The sequence below is a fragment of the Myodes glareolus genome, chromosome 2 (genome assembly GCF_982192425.1).
Source record: "Myodes glareolus chromosome 2, mMyoGla1.1, whole genome shotgun sequence".
NCBI classification, from domain to species: Eukaryota; Metazoa; Chordata; class Mammalia; order Rodentia; family Cricetidae; genus Myodes; species Myodes glareolus.
The window spans coordinates 110,454,345-110,475,707 of NC_142027.1; the positions used below are offsets into that span (position 1 = coordinate 110,454,345).

Genomic DNA, 21,363 nt, shown 5'->3' on the forward strand with positions numbered 1-21,363 from the left:
TCCTGGGAATGCTTGCTTGACCCATGGGAAGTTAAGAATCCAGCCTAGGAAGACAGACAGACAAGGCTCAGTGCGACTTGCCCTCTGCTGGCCACTAAAGTTAAGAGAGCTGGGCTGGAGAGAGCTCAGTCCTCAGGAGCATTTGGGTTCTTTCCCAGCACTCACATGGCAGGTCACAACTGTCCATAACCCCAGTTCCAGGGGCTGCAAACACCCTTTATGATGTACATACAAGCAAAACACCCACATGTAAAAATTAATTGAAAAAAATGTAAAGATGGTGGCTCAAGCCTTTAATCCCAGGACTTGGGTGGCAGAGGCAGGCGGATCTCTGTGACTTAGAGGCCAGCCTGGTCTACAGAGCTAGTTCCAAGACAGGCTCCAAAGCTACAGAGAAACCCTGTCTTAAAAACCAAAACTATGAGAACCAAGAAGGAGCAGTCAGGTGGGCCTGTGATTGAAACCCAGGTCCCTGGAGAGGAGCCTAGAAGGACACTGAGGTGGGCCAGGCACAGTCCTGGGGGCGTCAGGCTGACATATTAGACCTGGTGGGCGAAAATATCCAAGTACTGAAACTGACAGATGCTGCGGTCAGCCCTGGGTGGGAGGAGGGACTGGATGTCGATTAGAGTCAGGTGACTACTGCACAGGTGCTCACAGTAATTAGTAAAGGACCACCGGGTCCTAGGATTAGGGAGGGGCCTAACCTTGGGTCCCTGGACTTGGCGAGCTTGTTAGCCTTGGCTGTGTTTGCTGGTTGTGTTGGAAACAGAAGGAGCAGTGTTGGAGATGGAAGAGTAGAGTTAATCTGTGCTCTGTGCTCACAGCCCCATTCCTCCCTGAGCTGGGCAATCCTCCCTTACAGCTCAGCAGACAAAAAGCTGGAGCTGTGTGTGGCTGGGGTGGTGACGCATGCCTGAAGTCCCAGGATGTAGGAGACTGAGGCAGGAGGCTTGTGGGATTGAAGCCAGTCTCACAACATCAACAGGGGAGCTGTTGGGAGGACTCCGCAGCTCAAAGTGTCTGCCTCAAGGTCTAAGGACCCGAGTTCAGTCCCCAGAACCCACAGAAAGGTGAGCGAAAGGCTGGAGAGACAACTCAGTAATTAGGTGTGCTTACTGCCCTTCCAGAGGACTCCAGATCAATTCCCAGCACCCAAAATGGGTGGCTCCTCAGCCCCCTGTAACTCCAGCTACAGGGGATTTGTAGAAGCCTCTCCTGGTTTCCTCGAACACTCATTTGCACATGGCATACACTAACACACACTTATACATACTGACAGATGTATTTTTTTTTGAGCCAGGGTGTTTCTGTGTAGCCTTGGTTATCCTGGAACTCACTCTGTAGACCAGGTTGGCCCTGAACTCACAAAGATCCACCTACCTCTGCTCCTGAGTGCTGGGATTAAAGGCATGTGCCACCACCACATAAATAAAACTTTAAAAATAAATAAAAGGCAGGAGAGATGGCTCAGTAGTTAGAACATTTGACAGGCCTACAGAGGACCTGGGTTCAGTTCCCAGCACCTACATGGAGGCTCACAACTGTCTGTAACTCCATTCTCAAGGGATCAAATACCTTCTTCTCACTTCCAAAGGCTCCAGGCACAAATGTGATTCTCAGAAATATATGCAAGTGTGGCTGGAGAGATGGCTCAGAGGTTAAGAGCACTGCCTACTCTTCCAGAGGTCCTGAGTTCAATTCAAAGCAACCACATGGTGGCTCACAACCATTTGTAATGAGATCTGGTGCCCTCTTCTGGTGCAGGCATATATGCAGACAGAACACTATATTCTACATAATAAATAAATCTTTAAAAATAAGAAAGAAAGAAATATAAGCAAGCAAAACATTCATACACATAAAGAAAAAAATTTAAATTATTCTAACAAATGAATAAAATATTAATCCAAATTTTTTTAAAGACAGTGGTAGAGCTCCAGCCTAGACGTCCCCAGTGAAGGACTGGGAGCATGGTTCAATGATAGAGTACTTGTTTAGCATGTGCAATGCCTTGGGTTCCATCCCCAGCAGAACCACAAATAGATAAATAAATAGACAGATAACTAATACAAAGAATGAAAAAAGTTAGCTCTTCTCTAAGTCATTGTCTTGAGATGTGAAAAATGAATTTTGTTTTCCTTGATCCCTTGACCTAAACCTAAAGCTTGCTGCGTTCTGGGTTCTTCTAGAACACCACGAGAGCACATCAGAATGGAGGTCAATGGTGCTCCGCGGCTAAAATTTTTCCATCTAGTAAGTAATGAAAGATTTGCATGTAAACGAAGCATTTGGTAGATCTCTGAGGTCGAGGCCAGCCTGGTCTACAAAGTGAGTTCTCCAACAGCCAGGACTGTGGGACGCACCTCTTGACCAGCAAGCAGGGACGACCACAAAATCGAGAATCCTTCCCAAATCACAACTTTATTGGAGCCACTTGGTTGAAGGGGGAATGGGGGACGAAAGAGGGACGAGAGAGAGAAGGAGCAGGGGAAGGCGAGAGGGAAAAGGTGAGAGAGAAAGAGCAGAAAGCCAGAGAGAGCGAGAAGCCCAAGTGGCAGCTGCTTTTCTAGGGTGGAGAGGCTCGGATACTGTCCTGATTGGTTAATACCATTCTGCTGGTGCCCAGGGCCTTGAGTTTGGCCAGGAGCAAGGTTAAGCAAAGGGTGCTCAGCCCCACCCGGCAACATCAAAAGATTTGTTTACCTCCAAGCTGCAGGACCACCTGTGCCATCTTATAATGGCGATTTCTTCAGGCGGCTCCTTATATAGGACTACACAGGGAAACCCTGTCTGGAAACCACTCCCACCAGAGAGAGAGAGAGAGAGAGAGAGAGAGAGAGAGAGAGAGAGAGAGAGAGAAAGAAGCATTTTACCAGCTCTCCATGTTCGAAGGAAACATGTTTTGCGGGCTGGTGTGATGGCTCCGTTGGGTAAAGGAGCTTGCCTCCAGTCCAATGACCTGAGTTCAATCCTCAGGACCTACACTGTGGAAGAAAAAACTGACTCATGCAAGGTGTCTTCTGACTGCCACATTCACGGACTGGCACATGTGCACCTACACATGTCCACACAAGTAAATGAGTGTCATAGAATGTGTGTCTGTTTTTTACAAACAGGGTCTAACTATTTATCTCCGGCTGTCCTAGAACTCACAGAGTCCCACCTGCCTCTGCCTCCTGAGTGTGTGCGCCCGCAAGCCTGGCTTCTTTTGCTTTTGTGGGGCTTGACTTTGATTTTCCAAGCATGCTGAACAAGCATCCTCACTCTGTGAGCCATCTCCCTTGCCCTGACTGTTGATTTCCTCCCTTCGATTCTATTTCTTTCCGTGTTGAGAGAGGGTCTTACTAGGTAGCTGAGGATAACCTTGTTCTCACAGTGTAGCCCAGGCTGCCTCTCCATAGCCTATATGTGATGCTCAGCTGTCCTCCTAACGGGGTAGGGACCCATTCAGGTTTTTCTGCAACCTGAGCCTAGAAGGGAGAGCTGGGAGAAAGGAGGGGCCACCTGCCCTCATAGCTCCTCCTTTTCCTCGGTGCCCTTCCTCTGGGGCCCGCTCACAGCACTAAGGACCACCTCCACTCTCCCTTCGCCTCTCTGGGCCCCAAAGGTCAGGTGGGGACAGGCTGGGGCCACCAGCAGCTCCATGGCCAGCGATATCGCCTCTTCTCTCCTTCCAGCGAAAGAAAGAAAAGAAGAAAGGTCTGTGTTGATCTGCATTTGGGGGGCCCTTCCCCCTCCTAAACTTCCCAGGGCTGAGGCAGTCGTTGGAACTTGGATTATCTGGAGACGAAGGGATAGAAAGAGTCCAGAACACCCCCACAGGTATGAATCCTTCAGTTTTGCTGGCACATGTGTGTGTGTGTGTGTTCTCTGTGTGTAATAACAGTTTCCTATTAAGACCTCCAGATACCCTTCTTTAAAAAAACCCCCAAAAAACTCTTAATACCACATTATTTATTTATGTGTGTACATGCACACACACACACACACACACACACACATACACACACACACACACACACACACACACACACACACACATGACAGTAACGGGGCAATTTGCAAGAGTGTTCTCTCCTTCCGATATGTTGATCCTGGGAATTGAACTCTTGAACTCAGGTCATCAAACTTGGCAGCAATCGCCTTTACCTGCTGAGCCAACTCATCGACTGCTTCCTATGACCCTTCTAACTGTTTTATTCTGACTCCATAGCCATAATTTCATTCAATCATTCAACAAAATGTTTCCTTAACACCCTATGCCACGTATAACTGTTGACTAAGATCTGGTTTTTATCGTGGAGGGTCTGCAGATGGAGGCATTCATAGCAACTGCTAGCACATTAGAGCAGACCAGACACTGGGCAAACCTTTTATAAACGTTAGCTCATTTAATGTGGCAGCAAGTATAAGGGAGAGACTATGAGACCATTTTGCAAATAAGAACAATGTGGCTTCACAGCCTCTGATCACCTGCCCCACCATGGCTGAGAAGAAACCTGAGACGACTCAAGAACCCTGGATCAGTAGTTAAGAGCAGTGGCTGCTCTTGCAGAGGTCCAGGGTTCGATTCCCAGCACCCACAAGGTGATTCACATGCTGTCTGTAACAACTCTAGTCCCAGGGCCCTCTTCTGGCCTCCCCAGATACCAGGTACATATGTAGTGCCCATATATACCTGCAGGCCAAACATCTACACCCATAAAACTAGAACACAAATACCTAAAAGAACCCTGGAAGGCAGATGTGGTGTGGCGCGCACCTATAATCCCAGCATTCAGGGGTGAAAACAGGAATGTGAAGAGCACAAGGTTTGAAATCCTCTTCAAAAACAAGGAAAGGACCACAGCCTCTTAGGACAGTCTCTCCACAGCTGTCCACTGAGAATGGGACAGGAACAGACTCGAGGAGTCAGGCGGGGCTGAGCCTGGATTCCCTGGCATGCCATGATCTAGAGAGTCAGGCTGTCTGGGATTTCAAGTCCCTGTCAGCTATCCTGGAGGAGAGTGGCTTTCTCTCTGGCATCCTAGGCTGCAGAAGCAGGGAATATCTTAGGGGTATCTGAGGATTTCTGGCAGGGTCCCTCAGGGAGCGAGGTGAACGGGTCCGGGGTGGGCGGAGGGCTCCCTTAGAAGCCAGTGACCTGGGAACCATGGGAAGGCCCAGGAAATAACGCATCCCTACCAGGAAAGACTGACTTGTAGCTGCGTCCTTACCGTCCTTATCGTTCCCAGTTCCCGGGTCCCAGCTGTCTCCAGTCAGGGCGGGAGGAAGACAAAAGGGGATTATTCTGCAGGGGGCTATCCTGGGCTTCCATGAATGGAGTGTTGAGAACCTCCTGTCTGCATCCAGATCTGTTTTCAACTCTCTGTCCAAATGCACTGTCTGCTTGCCAGGGGAGTCAAAAGCAAGGAAAAGATCCTCCAGGGAGGGGCACCATGCCCCTGGGCACCTCAGGCTTCAAGGATCCCACACAGGGCCATTTTCTCCCCTACCGACAGCTGCCGTGCCCGGCGCCAAAGGGGCGGGGAGACAGGTGTGTGCTTCTCTCCCCCAGCCCACGCAAGCCCGGTCCTGCCCACTCTGCACTCCAGCTATTTTCTGTATCTGTGTGTCTTCCCTTACTCTTTTGATCTGAGCACACGCACAAACTATGTAAAATTTCATTGAGGTTCACAGGTAGAGTTGTTTCTTTGTTTGTTTTTTGTTTTTACCTGCCTTCCTCACGGAATTTTTTTTTTAAGATTTATTTATATATGGTATCTCGCCTGCATGTATGTCTGTGTGAGAGCGCCAGATCCCTCCGGGCTGTAGTAGTCACAGACAGTTGTGAGCCGCCATGTGGGTGCTGGAAATGGAACCCAGGTCCTCTAGAAGAGCAGCCAGTGCTCTTAACCACTGAGACATCTCTCCAGCCTGGCCCTGGAGATTTTGCTTTTGTTTTTCTGAGAGGAATGGGAAGCTGAGCCTGGGTCTCACTCTCTGAAACTCAAGCTGGCCTGGTACTCACCAGTTAGCCAGGCTTTGCCTCAAACTTGTGACAATGCTCCTGCCTCAGAAGTAAATAACCGTAACTGGGTTTTTGTTTGATTTTTGAGACAGAGCCTCATTGCAGCCTAGGATGACTTCGATCTTGCTATGTAGCTGAGGGTGACCTTGAACTCTTTTTTAAAATATTGATTTATTTATTGACTGTGTGTTATGATTGTTTTGTCTCTTTAAGAGACAAGCCACTCCCACTCCCTTCTTGCCTGCAGTCTCAGACCTTGACTCCCCGAAGAGGGTGCCTCTCCCTCTATCCCTCTTTTCTCTCTCTCTTTCTCTCTACCCCCTCTTCTCCCCCTTTTCCTTCCCCTCCATAACCCATCTAATAAATATCTAACTTAACTTTACTCTGTATGGTATGTTTATCCATCTCTCTTGCCCTGCTGCAGTCACATGGAGCCTGCTGAGTGTTCTCCTGCACCATCCCTGCTTGGGACCCCTGCAGCTTGTAGCAAACCCATCTGCATAGTGTGTCTATCTGTCTGCCCCTTGCCCACCCGCCACCCACATGGCTAGCCGCCGGGGACGCCCAGGGGACAAGCCATCTTGGTTTGTGGGGACCTGCAGCAAATTCCTAACACTGTGCATGAGTGTTTCGCCTACATATGTGTATGTGCACCGTGTGTGGCTGGTACCTATGGTGGTCAGAAGAGGGAATTGGGTCCTCTGGAACTGGAGTCAGGGGTGGTTACAAGTCACCATGTAAGTGCTGGGAATGAACCTGGGTCCTTCTAGAAGAGCAGCAGGTGTGACCAGTCGTAACCGCTGAGCCATCTCTCCAGCCTGACTGATCTCTTGATCTTTCTGGCTCCACTTTTTTTTTAAAAAATATTTATTCATTTATTATGCATACAATATCTGCCTACATGTGTGCCTGCAGGCCAGAGAGGGCACCAGATCTCACTACAGATGGTTGTGAGCCACCATGTGGTTGCTGGGAATTGAACTCAGGACCTTTGGAAGAGCAGGCAATGCTCTTAACCACTAAGCCATCTCTCCAGCCCCCCTGGCTCCACTTTTGTGTGTGTGTGTGTGTGTGTGTGTGTGTGTGTGTTTGCAGTTGTGCACACACATAAAGTGTGTGGGAGACCAGAGGTTGATGGCAAATATTCTCCTCACTCATTGCACATTCTTTCTTTTTTCTTTTTTATGGTGGCACTAATTTTTTTTAATGATTTTATTGAGCTATACATTTTTCTCTGCTCCCCTCCCTTTCTCTGCACTCCCCTTCAACACTCTCCCATGGTCCCCATGCTCCCAGTTTACTCAGGAGATCTTGTCTTTTACTACTTCCCATGTTGATTAGATGCATGTATGTCTCTCTTAGGGTCCTCATTGTTGTCTAGGTTCTCTGCATGTTATTTCTTGAGACAAAATCTGCACTCAGGAGGCAGGCCTGTAATCAAGCCTGGCATGGTCCACATAGTCAGTTCTAGGGTAGACAGAGCTGTGTAGTAAAACTCTGTCTTAAACAAACAAACGAACAAAAAACTCAGCTGGGTGGTGATGGTGCACACATTTGATCCCAACACTTGGGAGGCAGAAGCAGGCAGATCTCTGAGTTCAAGGCCAGCCTGGTCTATAGGGCTAAAACCAGGAAAGCTAGAGTTACACAGAAAAACCCTGTCTGGAAAAACATTTTTTTAAAAAAAAGTCTCTAAAAAAGGGGGAAGAATTAACTCAATTTTTAGTTAATGGGGAATTAATTCAATTGTTAGAGTGCTTATCTGTCTTTCAGGGGGCTCTGAGTTTGATTCCCAATATAAAATGGGACATAATGCTACATGCCTGTAATCTGGATGCTCAGGAGGTGGAGGCAAGAGGATCAGAAGATCTCACTTGGCTTCACAGGAAACTGGAGGCTAGCTTGGGCTACATGGAACCAGCCTAAGTAACTTACAAAAAGTACCAGAGATGTTGCTGAATAGTAGAGCATTTGCTCTGCATGTATGAATCTCTTGGTCTAATCCTCAACACACACAGACACACATGCATACACACACATACAGACATATATACACACAGACACACAAACATACACTCATTCAGAAACATATACACACAGACGCACATACATACTACATACACACAGACACACATACATACACACATTCAGACACATATACACACATACATACACACAGACATATACATATATACACATTCAGACACATATACACATAGGCACACATATATACAAACACATTCAGACACATACATACACATACATTCAGACACATACACACACAGGCACACATACATACAAACACGTCCAGACACACACACATACAGACACACATACATACAAACACATACACACATACAAACACACATTCAGACACATATACACACAGACACACATATACACTCACATTCAGACGCATGCACTCAGACACACAGACACACATACATGCAAATGTCCCCCACATGCTCATACCCACAGACACTCAGACATACATATACACCAACTCACACACACACACATTGACAAAAAAACAATGAAAATAAAATCAACAGGACAGTTGTGGCACATGCCATACTAGAGAAGCAGAGGCAGGAGGAATCTCTGAGTTCGAAGCCAGCCTGGTCTACATAGTGAATTCTAAGACAGGTAGGACTACATAGAGAAACCCTGTTTCAAAATCCCAAATAATAATGATAATGATGATGATGTAATTAATTAACTAAATAGATAAAATTTAAATAAATACCTACGGCCCCCTAAAATTATTTAAGTACCGCCCATAGTACCAACCACACTTGGGCTATGAAGGCCTGGAGGATAACTCTGAGCCTCCAGGTCTGCCTTGGTTGGAACCCACCAGCCTGCCGAGCCCGTATGCCATCCTTTATCTTCCCAAGCCTCGGGTACAGCCAAATGCAGCTCCTTATAAATTTCCATACTTGCCCCCATCTTTCTCCTTCCCCTTTTGTGAATGGATCTAGGGCTTGTGTGAGTTCAGCAAGGGCTCCAACACTGAGCCACACCGCCAGCTCCTCAGTCAGGGATGATGTGTGGACTCTCTACTGTCAAGCCATTCCTCCAAATTCTCAATGGCAGAGTCTAGGCAAGCACGCTACTGAGCCATGGCCCGGCCCACGTCCATCTTCCTCATCTCCTAGCTGGTGCACCTGTCTTTCCCTCCACTAGGATGTCAACCCCATGTGGATATGTCCTTCCCCCCCTGCAGCTGGCCCATGCAGCTGGAAGGAAACACTGGGGATCTGGAGTTCCAGATGGTCCAGCTGTGACCTCTCCTCCGATTCTTAATGGGACCCTCTGAAGAGCCATCCACTGGCTGGACACACAAGGAAACAGAGATGCAAATGGGTCCCCAGCCTGAGGAGTGGAGCCGGGGATGGAAGCCTGGGGATGGGGGTGCAGCCACTATGCCCCTCCCCCCAGCACTGTCCTTGCTTCTTCTCTTCCCACTGGGTGAGTATCCCCAGCCAGCCCCTGCTATTCCTCTCTAACTCTCAGTTCTCCCCACTGTCAACCATGGAGAGAGACCAGGCATGGTGGTGCATATCTGTCATCCCAGTACTTAGAAAGTTGGAGCAGAAGAGTCAGAGAATCAAGGACATCCTCAGCTGCATATCAAGTTCCAGACCAGCCGGGGCTACATGAAGACCTTGTCTCAAAACAACAGAAACAAGCAGGCAGTGGTGGCTCACACCTTTATATCCCAACCCTCGGGAGGCAGAGGCAGGCGGATCTCCGAGTTTGAGGCTAGCTTGGTCTGCAGCCAGGACTACACAGAGAAACCCTGTCTCCAAAAGGCCAAACAAACAAAAACTAGCCTTTACCCCCAGCACTCAGGAGGCAAAGGCAGGCGGATCTCTGTGAGTTCGGGCTCAGCCTGGTCTCTGAAGAGAGTTTCAGGACAGCCAGCCCTGTCTTGAAAAACAAGCTAACAAGTAAAAGGAACAGGACAGGCAAGGTGACTCAGCAAGTAAGAAAGCTTGTCACCAAGGCAGAGGACCTGAGCTAGATTCCTAGAACCTGCATGGTGGAAAGAGACTCATGGAAAGAAATTCAACGTCACAAAGTTGTCCTGTGTATATGACTCATGCATCCATGAGCATGTGCACGTGTGTGTGCATGCACACACACACACACACACACGCACACACACACAGCCCGTATATATGTATTTGAAGAGAAGAAGCATGAGGAATGTTGGCCAAAGTCTATAACCTCAGTACCTAGGAGACAGAATCAGGAGGCTAAAAAATTCAAAACCATACTCATTTTCACAGGAAATTCCAAGTGAGCCTGGAATATGTGACTTTTCTCAAGAAATCATTGAAAAGGGACTGGAGACTATGGCTCACTGGTTAAGAACATTCGCTGCTCTTCCAGAAGACCCAAATTCAATTCCTAGCATCCTCTTTGTTGTTCACAAGGACCCCTAACTTCAGTTCCAGAGTATCTGATGCCCTCTTCTGGCCGCTGGCGGTACTGCTTTTAGTGCACAGACAACACATAGGCAAAACACGCACACAATAAAATAAAATTTTCTTTTTTCTTTTCTTTTTGTTTTGTTTTTTTGAAACAAGGTTTCTCTGTGTATCTTTGGCTGTCCTAGAACTCACTCTGTAGATCAGGCTGGCCTCGAACTCACAGAGATCCGCCTGCCTCTACCTCTCGAGTGCTTACCACCGCCCACCGCCCGGCTTTAATAACTAATTCTTAAAACGAAAAATGACACCAAAACACTGTTTTGTAGAGAGAGAAGCCTCGGGCGCTCAGATCTCTTGCAGGTAGCAGGGGGAGCGACTGAGGTTTTGCTATCGAGACGAATGGGTCTAAAGCCGATCTGCAGAGGCTATGAACCTCTGGGATAGGGAGGGTGGGGGGTGGTTCCACAGATAAGGCCTTTGGAAAAGGAGGCCTCCAAGAGGAGGAGAGTGATGGTGAGACCGTGGGGAACGGGAAGTTGTGTGAAGGGACCAGTTCCCCAAAACCAAGCAGAGACTCACGTTCTTCCTCTGTTTCAGCCAGTGCCCTCCAACCAACTCCGCTGCCCTTTCCAGGTAGGTTCTGCCTCTACCCCTTTATCTGTTCGCGGATACTCCCAAGCTGGCATGGCCCAGCCACACTCCTGTACTTGGGGCTCCCGATTCCCCATCGCACCGGCTTGTGCCCCTTCTTACAGAACTGAGGTTGGTAGGGGGCCCAAGCCGCTGCCGGGGGCGCCTGGAGGTCATGCACAGCGGTTCCTGGGGCAGTGTTTGCGATGATGACTGGGACGTTGTGGATGCCAACGTGGTGTGTCGTCAGCTGGGCTGTGGCCTGGCACTGCCAGTACCGCGGCCCCTCGCCTTTGGCCAAGGCCGAGGCCCCATTTTCCTGGATAACGTGGAGTGCCGGGGGCAGGAAGCTTCTCTGAGCGAGTGTGGCAGCAGGGGCTGGGGCGTCCACAACTGCTTCCACTACGAAGATGTGGCGGTCCTGTGTGATGGTGAGTGAAGGAGGGGACGCCGCGGGGCCAGGGAAGCTGACTAGAGTACTTCCGGCTCATGGACCAAAGGGACTAGCAGGTCCAGGTGGGGCTTGAATGCCCACACAGAGTACCCCTCCTGGTTTTTCTTTTTCTATAATTAGGGATTGAACCTGGGTCCACGTGCATGCTAGGCTATCACTTAACCACTGAGATACATGCCCAGCCTGTGTCAAAATGTCTCTAGGCAAGTAATCTACCACTGAGCTGTGCCCCACCCACCCCATCCATCCATCCATCCATCCATCCATCCATCCATCCATCCATCCATCATTCATTCGATATGAAGTCTCATGCAGACCAGGCTGGCTTGGAACACCAGATTCTTCTCCCTCCACCTGCTAAATACTGGAATTACAGGCATGAATCATCATACCAGACTTACCCCTCCCTTTTCAATAGACCCCTGGGGTCTCTCTGGCCACAAGCTCTGCAGTGCTTAGAGCTGCAGCAGGAACTCGGAGTCACTGGCGTTGAGAACTGCTATTTAGCCAGCAGACATGAGAGAGAACACAAGCCGTAGTCACAGCCTAGACTTTCTGATTCTGCAGGTCTGCGGTAGGGCCTGAGAATTTAGTTTTTCTAGTAAGTTCCCCAGGGATGTCAACTGCATTAAGAACTGGGCTTAAGCCCGGCGGTGGTGGTGCATACCTTTAATCCCAGAACTTGGGAGGCAGAGGCAGAGGGATCTCTGTGAGTTTGAGTTCAGCCTGGGCTACAGAGTGAGTTCCAGGACAGGCTCCAAAGCTACACAGAGAAACCCTGTCTCAAAAACCAAAAAACAAAAAAGAAAGAAAGAAAGAAAGGAGGGAGGGAGGGAGGAAGGAAGGAAGGAGGAAAGGAAGGAAGGAGGAAGGAAGGAAGCTGGGCTTAAGAGACTGGAGAGATAAGAGCACTGGCTGCTCTTCCAGAGGACTCAGGTTTGATTCCTAGCACCCACATGGTGACTCATTAACCACCCCTAATTCCAGTTCCAGGGGATCATCTAATGCCCTCTTCTGGACTCCGTTGACACTCCATGTATGTGGGGTATAGATACACATACAGGCAAAACAATCATATACATTAAATAAAGAAGCTGGCAAGATGGCTCAGTAGTTTAGAGTTCTGGCAGGCCTTGGAGAGGACCTGGGGTTGGTTCCCAACACCCACATGGTAAATCACAGACATCCATAACTCTTCTGATCTCTGTAGACATCAGGTATACACATGACACGGTACACAAACATACATGCAGACAAAGTACTCAGACACATGAAATGAGCAAATCTAAAAAGTGTTTGTAATAACCAATCAATAAACAAAATGAGCAATAGCGAGCACCCAACATGGACCTCTGGTCGCCAGGCGCACATACATGGTGCACACACCTGTACATATACATGCACACATGTGTACACCATATATACACAACAGCAAAATATACTAAGAACTAGGCCTTTGGACAGGCATGGTGACACATGCCTATGATACTAGCATTGGGGAGGCAGAAGCATCAGAAGTTCAAGGTCATTCTTACCCTACACAGCAAGTTTGAGGTCAGACAGTGGTTCTCTATATCCAGGACTTTGGGGCTTTGATCCTGAAAGCAAGCATCTTAGGGCTCTAGACATCTGACCCTCACATGCTGTGTGAGGATGGTGAATGGAAAGATCCACGCATCTTTGCTTCCTCCCTCCTTCCTCTGCAGAATTCTTGCACACACAGCCCCCAACAAGGAAGGTGCTGACCAGTGTAGCACCCGCTACAACCCTCCAAAACGGGAAAGGTGAGTCATGCTTGTGTGGGGGAGATCCTTGATAGGCTAGAGGAGGTGACAGGAGGGGGGGGGGGTGAGGGCTTCAAGGTCACAATAAGACAAAGGGACAAGTAGCGGGAACAACCCTGGGGGAAGAGGGACCCATCTATAAGGGAGGGCTTTATGGGAGAGGAAGTGTGACAGCTACATCTTGCAAAGTGAGGGTTTCTTTGAGCCTCTGGACATGACAAACAGGAACATTCGAGAAGGCCGGTAGAGCAGGGATAGAAAAGAAAAGGCTGGTTTTAGGTCAGGATAACACAATCTAAACTGGTTACCCTGGGACCCACAATCCAACACTCTGGACTGTCAGAAGGTTTGGTCAAGGGGATGAGCAGGCTAATTTATCCCTGCTGGGGATCCTGAGGCCCTAGGGAGGGCACATTCCTTGGCCAGGGAGGCCTGGTGCATTGATGAAGTGGATGAAAATGCCTTCTTGTGGCTCTATAAGATGCTGCTTGTCCCACATTCTCCATCCATCTTCACCAGGTGAGGGCAGCGTGCGCCTGGTGGGCGGCGCCGGCCCGTGTCAAGGCCGGGTGGAGATTCTGCATGGCGGCCTGTGGGGCACTGTCTGCGACGATGACTGGGGGTTGCCGGATGCTGCTGTTGTGTGCCGCCAACTGGGCTGTGGGACCGCCTTGGCCGCCACCACTAATGCCTTTTTCGGCTACGGCACCGGGCATATCTTGCTGGACAATGTTCACTGCGAAGGTGGCGAGCCCCGCCTGGCAGCCTGCCAGAGCCTCGGCTGGGGCGTACACAACTGCGGACACCATGAAGACGCTGGGGCGCTCTGTGCAGGTGCCCGGTGCAGGCGGGGGCGGGGCCTTTCCCGGGAGAAAGGGTGGGGAGGAGAACTGGAAAAAGCAAACTAGGGCTAGGTGGGGAAAAGGGCTTGGATCTCTCCAGAGAGGCTCTGAAATTACCTGTATTATCTCAGGCCTGCGCTGGGGAAGCAACTTAGAATAACCCTCATTATTCTGACACACTAAAACTATATAGACTATCGTAGTATTCCTCTGTTATTAAAAATGCCTCCAGAATTTTCTAGCCAATTCCAAGTATTCTTCATGGACTATTTCAGAATAAAGAAAAAAAATTCCATGATTGCTCCCTCAATGATACTTTCAAAACCCCTATCTGTAGAACCTTGCTCAGTTATTTACAATTCTGAGAATGTAATAAATAGAATATTCTCCCGTATGGCCTATTTCCAATTTGGGAGGTGTTTTCAGTAAATAAAAGGTAGGCATTGGGGTGGTGGATGTAGCTTGGATGGAGGAGTGCTTGCCTAGTATGCATAAAGTCCTGAGTGTAATCTCTAGCCCCACATAAACCAGGCATACTGGTACATACCGATAACTCTAGCACTCAGGACTTGCGTTATAATGAATTGCTCATCCCCTACTACATAAGGAGTCTGAAGCCAGCCTGGGCTACATAAAACCCTGTCTCAAAGTAAAATAATAAAAGACTGGGCCTGGTGGTACACTCCTTTAATCCCAGCTCTTAGGAGGCAATGACCAGCTGATCTCTGTGAGTCCAAGGCCAGAAAGGGCTACTTAGTGAGACCCTGTCTCAAAGTGAAATAAAATAGATGTGATTTTTGTCTTGCTGAGGCAGGATCTCAGTCTAGTCCGGGTTGGCCTCCTCCTATATTAGCTTCCCTAGTGCAAGTATTACAAGCACTAGCCCCCCACACCCCGTCTAACAGATGAGTTATCATCGTTGTGTGCTGGGGAATCAAACCCAGAACTTTGTGCATATAAACCAGGTACTCTACCACTGTACTAAATATACCCTTAGCCCAGCAAATAAGACTCGTGGAGCCAGAACACCATTTCACAAACGGATTCTGTTCTATTAGATGGAAAGTGTTTGCGGCAAACCAGGTTATCATTCCCATCTTACAGATGGGAAAGTTGAGGTACTAAGAGGCAGAGCCTTACCCAGAGTGACCCAGAGCCCCCTAGAGCCCTAGCAGAATCACCACTGACCTTGCTCATTGGAGTTCATGCTCCTTCCCTTTCTAGCCTCATTTTTTTCTTTCTTTTCTTTTCTCTTCTCGCCTCATTTTATCTAGAGAATAGGTAAAGAGTGTATCTTTTATTTTAGCCTAACCTTGAACTCAGTACTTAAAGGGTGACCTTACACTTCTGATCCTCCTGCCTCCACCTTACCGGTGCTAGAATTACAGACATATACAACCACAATCATTTCATGAGATGTTAGGATGGACCTAAGGCTTCGTGCATGCTAGGCAAGCACTCTACCAACTGAGCTATATCCCCAGCCAGAAAATTAGCCTAGTCATAGTCTGTGAGTCCCTCAGAAATGAGCAGGGACTCCTAGCAGGCAAAGCACTGCATCTTTGTATGTTGTACATATTGCATTTCTTGAGAACACGGGACACAGAAATGAAAGTATGGAACAGGCTTGCATCCATGTACCACACAGATTACCACGGTCAAGGTTGGCCGGGGTTCTTCATGTCCTGGCTGGGCTTCCAGCCCTGCGAGTTCAATTTGTTTTCTTTTGGGAGACAACCTTAGCCCTATGTCTGACCCTCTGTCTTTTCTCCCGCTACAGCTCTGGGTCCTCCAACGTTCACTGCACCGCCTTCCTCGGCCACAAAAGAAGACTGGGCATGGCGCACTGAGCCAGCAGGTGAAGAGCCCACCCTCCCAGCTGCCATGGTTGGGACCAGGCTCCAGGAAGGGGTGGGAACTAAGGAAACTGCTCTAGAAGACACAGAAAGTGACATTGGCTAAGGCTTCAGAGCAGATAGTAGAGATGGGTAGAAACCAGCAGATGGGGGCATGGATGACATTCAGATTCTCTGAAAGAGTGGGTAAGAGACTTCTTTAAAATGTTTGTGTCAAAGCAGGGATTGCTGCTGAGGTAGGGAATTGAGAGTCCATGTGAGGGAATTCAAACTGGAAATCAAGGTGAGAAGTTTGGAATTAGAGCTACAACTATCACTAGGATTACAATTAGTATATTTGGGGCTGGAGGGACCGCTCAGTGGTTAAGAGCATTGGCTGCTCTTCCAAAGGACCTGGGTTCAAGTCCCAGCACCCACATGGCGGCTTGCACCTGTCTATACTCCAGTTCCAGGGCTTCTGACACTCTCATACAGACATACATGCAGGCAAAACAGCAATGAACATAAAATAAAAATTAACGCGTTTAAGATTTGGGAGTTGAGGGTTTTAACTCAGTAACATCCCTCAACTCAAGCATTCCATCCCAGCACCGCATAGACCCGGCATGGTGGTTCACACCAAGTTGAGGCCGGAGAGCTTTGGAGTCGAAAGCCAACCTAAAGGACACAGCAAGACCTTGTCTTCAAAATCCAAAAGATTTTAACCCTAGAACTCTGGAGGCAGATCTGAGCTCAGCCCTGTCTGTATAGTGAGTTCTAGGCCATTGAAGGTTACAGGAGAACTTGTCTTGAAAAAAGAAAAAAGAAAAAGAAAAACTCAAAAGATGTTTATTTCTATCAAGTTTTCTGGCGACTTCACCGATTGCACTGTGGCTCTGGGCAGAGACGAGGGTGTGGTAAATGGCCTCCTCGCCCCCGACCCCCTTTCAAAGGCTCCCCTGTCTCGACAGCTACAGGAGTTGGTGCCCTGCCTTCCAGGGATACCATGCGGTTCACCACGGCAGCCTGGGCCTTGGGGAAGAAGAGTAAGTGGCCTCCCGGGTCCCGCCCGGGGTGGGAGCGGGTGGGATGCGGGCTGCAGTAGGGATCCCGCCGGCCCAGCCCGGCCACTCTGGCACCGGCCTGTGCGCCCTGCAGGCGGCAGGCTGCGGCTGGTAGGCGGCCCGAGCCCGTGCCGCGGCCGCGTGGAGGTGCTGTACGCCGGGGGTTGGGGCACCGTGTGCGATGATGACTGGGACTTCGCGGACGCGCGCGTGGCCTGCCGTGAGGCGGGGTGCGGGCCCGCGCTCGGAGCCACGGGCCTTGGTCATTTCGGCTATGGCCGAGGCCCCGTGCTGTTGGACAACGTAGGCTGCACCGGGACCGAGGCCCGCCTCAGCGACTGCTTCCATCTGGGCTGGGGACAGCACAACTGCGGCCATCACGAAGACGCCGGAGCCCTGTGCGCAGGTGAAGCTGCGGCGGGAGGGGTGGAGTCCGAGGCGGAATGGGCGGGGCCGTCCGCGGGCACTGTGAGCGATATGGGCGGGGCGCGGGCGAGCGGGGCGAGATCTGAAGACGCACGGGCTGGGATATGCGCACGTGCTCGCCGACAAAATGGGCGGAGTGCTGTGTGGGGCGGGGCATGGGGCCCTCAGAGCCTCGTGGGTGTGGCCTCTTGAAACACTCGCAGCGGGGGTGGGGCCAAGCCTGAAAGGCATGGGTGGGGTGGTGCGCCTGCGCCTATTGCCTCGTGGGCAGGACCTGTGTATCCTTTAGGGCCGGTCCAAGATTGAAAAGGCGAGCAACTGCACGCAAGCGCCCACTGTTTTGTGAGCGGGTAGTCGAGAATAGGCGGGGCCTCGCCGCGCAGGCTCTGTGGCGAGGGCTAGGCAGGGTCTGATGAGGAATGGGCGTGGCAGTCTCTGCTGCACTGCAGCGGAAGTATTACGCACAGGGCGGTAGCCGCACCCTCCAGGCACTGCTAGCGCTTGTGAGGTAGCGGTGTGACCGGAAGGGCGAGTCCTCTGCAGGGAGAGGATAGGGCGCGACGTAGGGAGGGTTCGTGCTGTGCTGTCTCTGACTTGCAAAGGGTTGTGTGATTCCCTCTCTGCTGAGTCAAGGTTCCTACTAAGTACTGGTGATGGAGAGGAAGCAGAGGTAGCCTTTGACTTTTCAGAGAAATCAATGAAAAAAGGCCGCTTACAAAGTCTGACGGGACATGGTCTACTCCTTTTGTTCATTGCTTGCTGCAGAAAGTGGCATCTCCATCTTTATTGGCTGCCCCGGCCTCGGGGGCCCTCCTGTGTCTTGGCAGTTCTTTGGGGTCCTTTCTGTCTCTACAACATGGGAAGGTTAGGAGAGGTGACCTGGCTCTAGGGAGCATGTTTCCCAACGTGACATCCCGCACTTTTTTTTCTGTCCTTGCTGAGCCAGGCCCAGAGGAGCTGGGACTCCAAGTCCAGCAGGATGGTTCTGAGACCACCCGAATGCCCAGTCCTCGGCCCAGAGATGGTAGGTGCTTACTGCCACTGAAAATGAGGTTGGAACCTTGGGGTTAAGATGGACCTGGACTGAGGAAGGGCAAAGCAGAACTGACCAGGTCCTAGAACACTTGTCCTTTTGTGCTATTCCCAGGCCTCACCGATGGGAGTATAATACCCAGGAAGGAGGAGGTAGATTTTAAACTAGAGTAGTCTGGAACTGGGGGTTGGGAGCAGGGGTTATAGTCCTGTGGGTGGAGTGCTTGCCTGGCTTGCAGGGTCTTCTGGTTCAGTCTCTAGCCAGGTCATCCGTTGGCCAGCCCTTCCTGACTCCTGGCTTTATTGGTGACACAGCACCTCATAAATTGGGTGTCTTGGAACACCCCTGTAATCCCAACACTTTAACTGAGGCAGAAAAATCAGTTCAAGGCCAGCTCTGTATCCGCAGCCCTCCTGGGTCTTGCAGCTCTAAGTAAAAACCTAGAGCAATCTAGAGACTTCTAGTGTTGGGATCGAACTGAAAGGATGGGGATCCAATCTAGGAGCAAGAGAATGCAGAATTAGGTGTGAAGGCCCACGGCTTTTATCCCAACATTATGGAGATTTAGGTTGGAAGGATAGTGAAACCAAGGCCAGCCTGGGCCACATACCTCAGAAAAACAAGTTAGCTCAGTGAATCCAGGTGCAGAAGGGGAGACAGGAAACTTTGGGGGACAAGAGAAGACATGGTCACAGCCCCCAGATGGCTAACCTATGGCTAAGGGACTGAGACTGTGAGCAGAGACCTTAGCAGAGATTACAACACTGAGACACGTGTTGTTTCTTCGGTCTCGAGTCCTGCTGCCCAGCTTTAATGTCACGTGCTGTCCTGAGGGCTCCCAGGGCACCCCTTGACCTAGTCTAGCATGTCAGTTCCTCCTTTTAAAAACAGTTCTTTATTACTTTGTCTCATGAGGGTCTTACTACATAGCTCTGGTTGACCTGATATTTGCCCTGTGGGCCAGGCTGGCTTCAAACTTGCAGAGCTCCGCCTGTCTCTGCCTCCCTAGCGCGGGGATTAAAGGTGTGTGCCACCATGTCCAGCGTTATTTATTATGTGCATGCATGTGTTCACACCCATGTGAACACACAACAGTCAGAATGTGAAGGTCAGAGGATACAACCTGTGGGAATTGCTCTTCTCCCTTCACTGATTGGGTCTTGGGGGTAGAACTCAAGCCAACTGGCTTGATGGCAACCTTGGAGCCATCTCTTGAGCCCGTGGGCTCTTCTGACCCTCCGGCCTTATCTCCAACACAGGGCACCTCCGCCTGGCTAGTGGAACCCACCGATGTGAGGGGCGTGTAGAGCTCTTCCTAGGACAGCGGTGGGGCACTGTCTGTGATGATGCCTGGGACCTACGGGCGGCCATTGTTCTGTGCCGTCAGCTGGGATGTGGCCAGGCCCTGGCAGCCCCCGGCGAGGCCCACTTTGGCCCAGGCAGAGGTCCCATCCTCTTGGACAATGTCAAATGCCGAGGAGATGAGAGCACCTTGCTGCTCTGCTCTCATATCCGCTGGGATGTCCACAACTGTGACCACAGCGAGGACGCCAGTGTCCTGTGCCAGCCATTGTGACACAGCTGGCTGTGCACTCTGGATCATATCAGAGGAGCCTATTGGGGAACTGCCCCTCCTTTTCAAGGATCCCCTCCTGTGATGTCTGCAGTTCCTGGTGCCCCTTTATCCCCTTGCAGGGGGGAGCTACACTGCAGTGCCCCCCCCCCCCGTTCTCTTACTATGCGGTCTCAGACTGTTGTCACCTGCTAGAGGCCCAGTACAGTGAATGTGATAATGTGCCCAAGTCAAAACAGACGTAGGAGAATGACTCACCTCTTCTCTTTGGGGAAACTCATATAGTACCCCAAACCGTTCCTCTCTCCACCCATATCCATAAGGCTTGGGCTCACGACAAATGCCCTTAAACACTTCTAATGACCTGTTTTGGTCTCCCCCCCAAAAAAAAGAGGGGAGGCAGAAGGGGTTGGGCTGTTCTTTCTACAGACTGTCAGGGGACTGCAGAAGGTCCTAGATCCTCACCTTCCCTGCTGGGTGAGGACCTGGACACAGATGGTGCTCGGCTGAACAAGGGGGCTTCAGGGGACAAAGCAGGGACAGGAGGAGCCCCTTCCTGCACCATCTCTGATTTCCACTGCCCCCGGCACAGAGCCTCCACTCTGCAGTAGCAAAGAAGCCTGGAGGTCTGTGGCCGCTGTTCATAGGTGCCAAGTCAATAAAGCATTATTCCTTGGTCTTTTAACTGAGGTCATTGTTTGAGAACCTGTATTGGGACAGCTGGAAAGACTCCAGGCAGGACTTTCTGGAGAACACCCTGAGTAGAGATGGAAGGCTGTGGTCCAAGAGCATCATCCAGTTCTTCACAGGCTCATCACAGCCTGGAAACGCTGAATCACTATGGCAAGCCTCGGGGCCCTAGAGGAGCTTCTGGTCATCCTCCCTATTCTATCATATACTCACAAATCTAGATCCAGGAAAAGAGGAAATCCACCTTATAGTCCCTGTACTGAGGGTGCTGAGGAAGGAAGAGTGCTGGAAGTTCTAGGCCAGCCAGAGTTAGAGTGAGAGAACCCGATAGAACAAACCGGGAAAATAAAATGACAAAAACAAGAGCCACTACTCGGGTAGTATCCACCTGTGATGTTACCTCTTTGAAGGAGTCACCGGCAGGAGGATCAGAAGTTCAAGGTCAGCCTGGGCTTCAAAAGACCTCTCTCTCTAGAGGGAGAGACCCTGCCTGAATTGGCGGTGGTGATGGAAGTCTGTGATCCAAGCATTTACAGGCTGAAGCAAGTGGATTAGGAGTTTAAGGCAGCCTGGGCTTCCA

At 50.2% G+C, this 21,363-nt stretch overlaps 1 protein-coding gene across 1 annotated transcript; it reads left to right on the forward strand.

The window, feature by feature from the left end:
* The first annotated feature begins 5,441 nt into the window (after positions 1-5,441).
* Ssc4d (scavenger receptor cysteine rich family member with 4 domains) lies at positions 5,442-20,778 on the forward strand. The gene is made up of 10 exons (XM_087898100.1): positions 5,442-5,539; positions 10,456-10,507; positions 11,090-11,513; positions 13,243-13,320; positions 13,840-14,154; positions 15,943-16,020; positions 16,969-17,043; positions 17,156-17,467; positions 18,434-18,511; positions 19,780-20,778. The coding sequence occupies exons 1-10, from the start codon at positions 5,442-5,444 to the stop codon at positions 20,094-20,096; spliced, it is 1,827 nt and encodes a 608-aa protein (XP_087754226.1). The 3' UTR covers positions 20,097-20,778.
* The last annotated feature ends 585 nt before the right edge of the window (positions 20,779-21,363 follow it).

What these genes read in the sequence shown, in the direction of transcription:
- Ssc4d (XM_087898100.1), top strand. Translation starts at nt 5,442, where the DNA reads ATGCCCCTGGGCACCTCAGGCTTCAAGGATCCCACACAGGGCCATTTT. An exon ending in CGCCGGAGCCCTGTGCGCAG is followed by an intron (nt 17,468 to 18,433) that starts GTGAAGCTGCGG and finishes TTGCTGAGCCAG; the next exon opens with GCCCAGAGGAGCTGGGACTC. An exon ending in CAGTCCTCGGCCCAGAGATG is followed by an intron (nt 18,512 to 19,779) that starts GTAGGTGCTTAC and finishes TCTCCAACACAG; the next exon opens with GGCACCTCCGCCTGGCTAGT.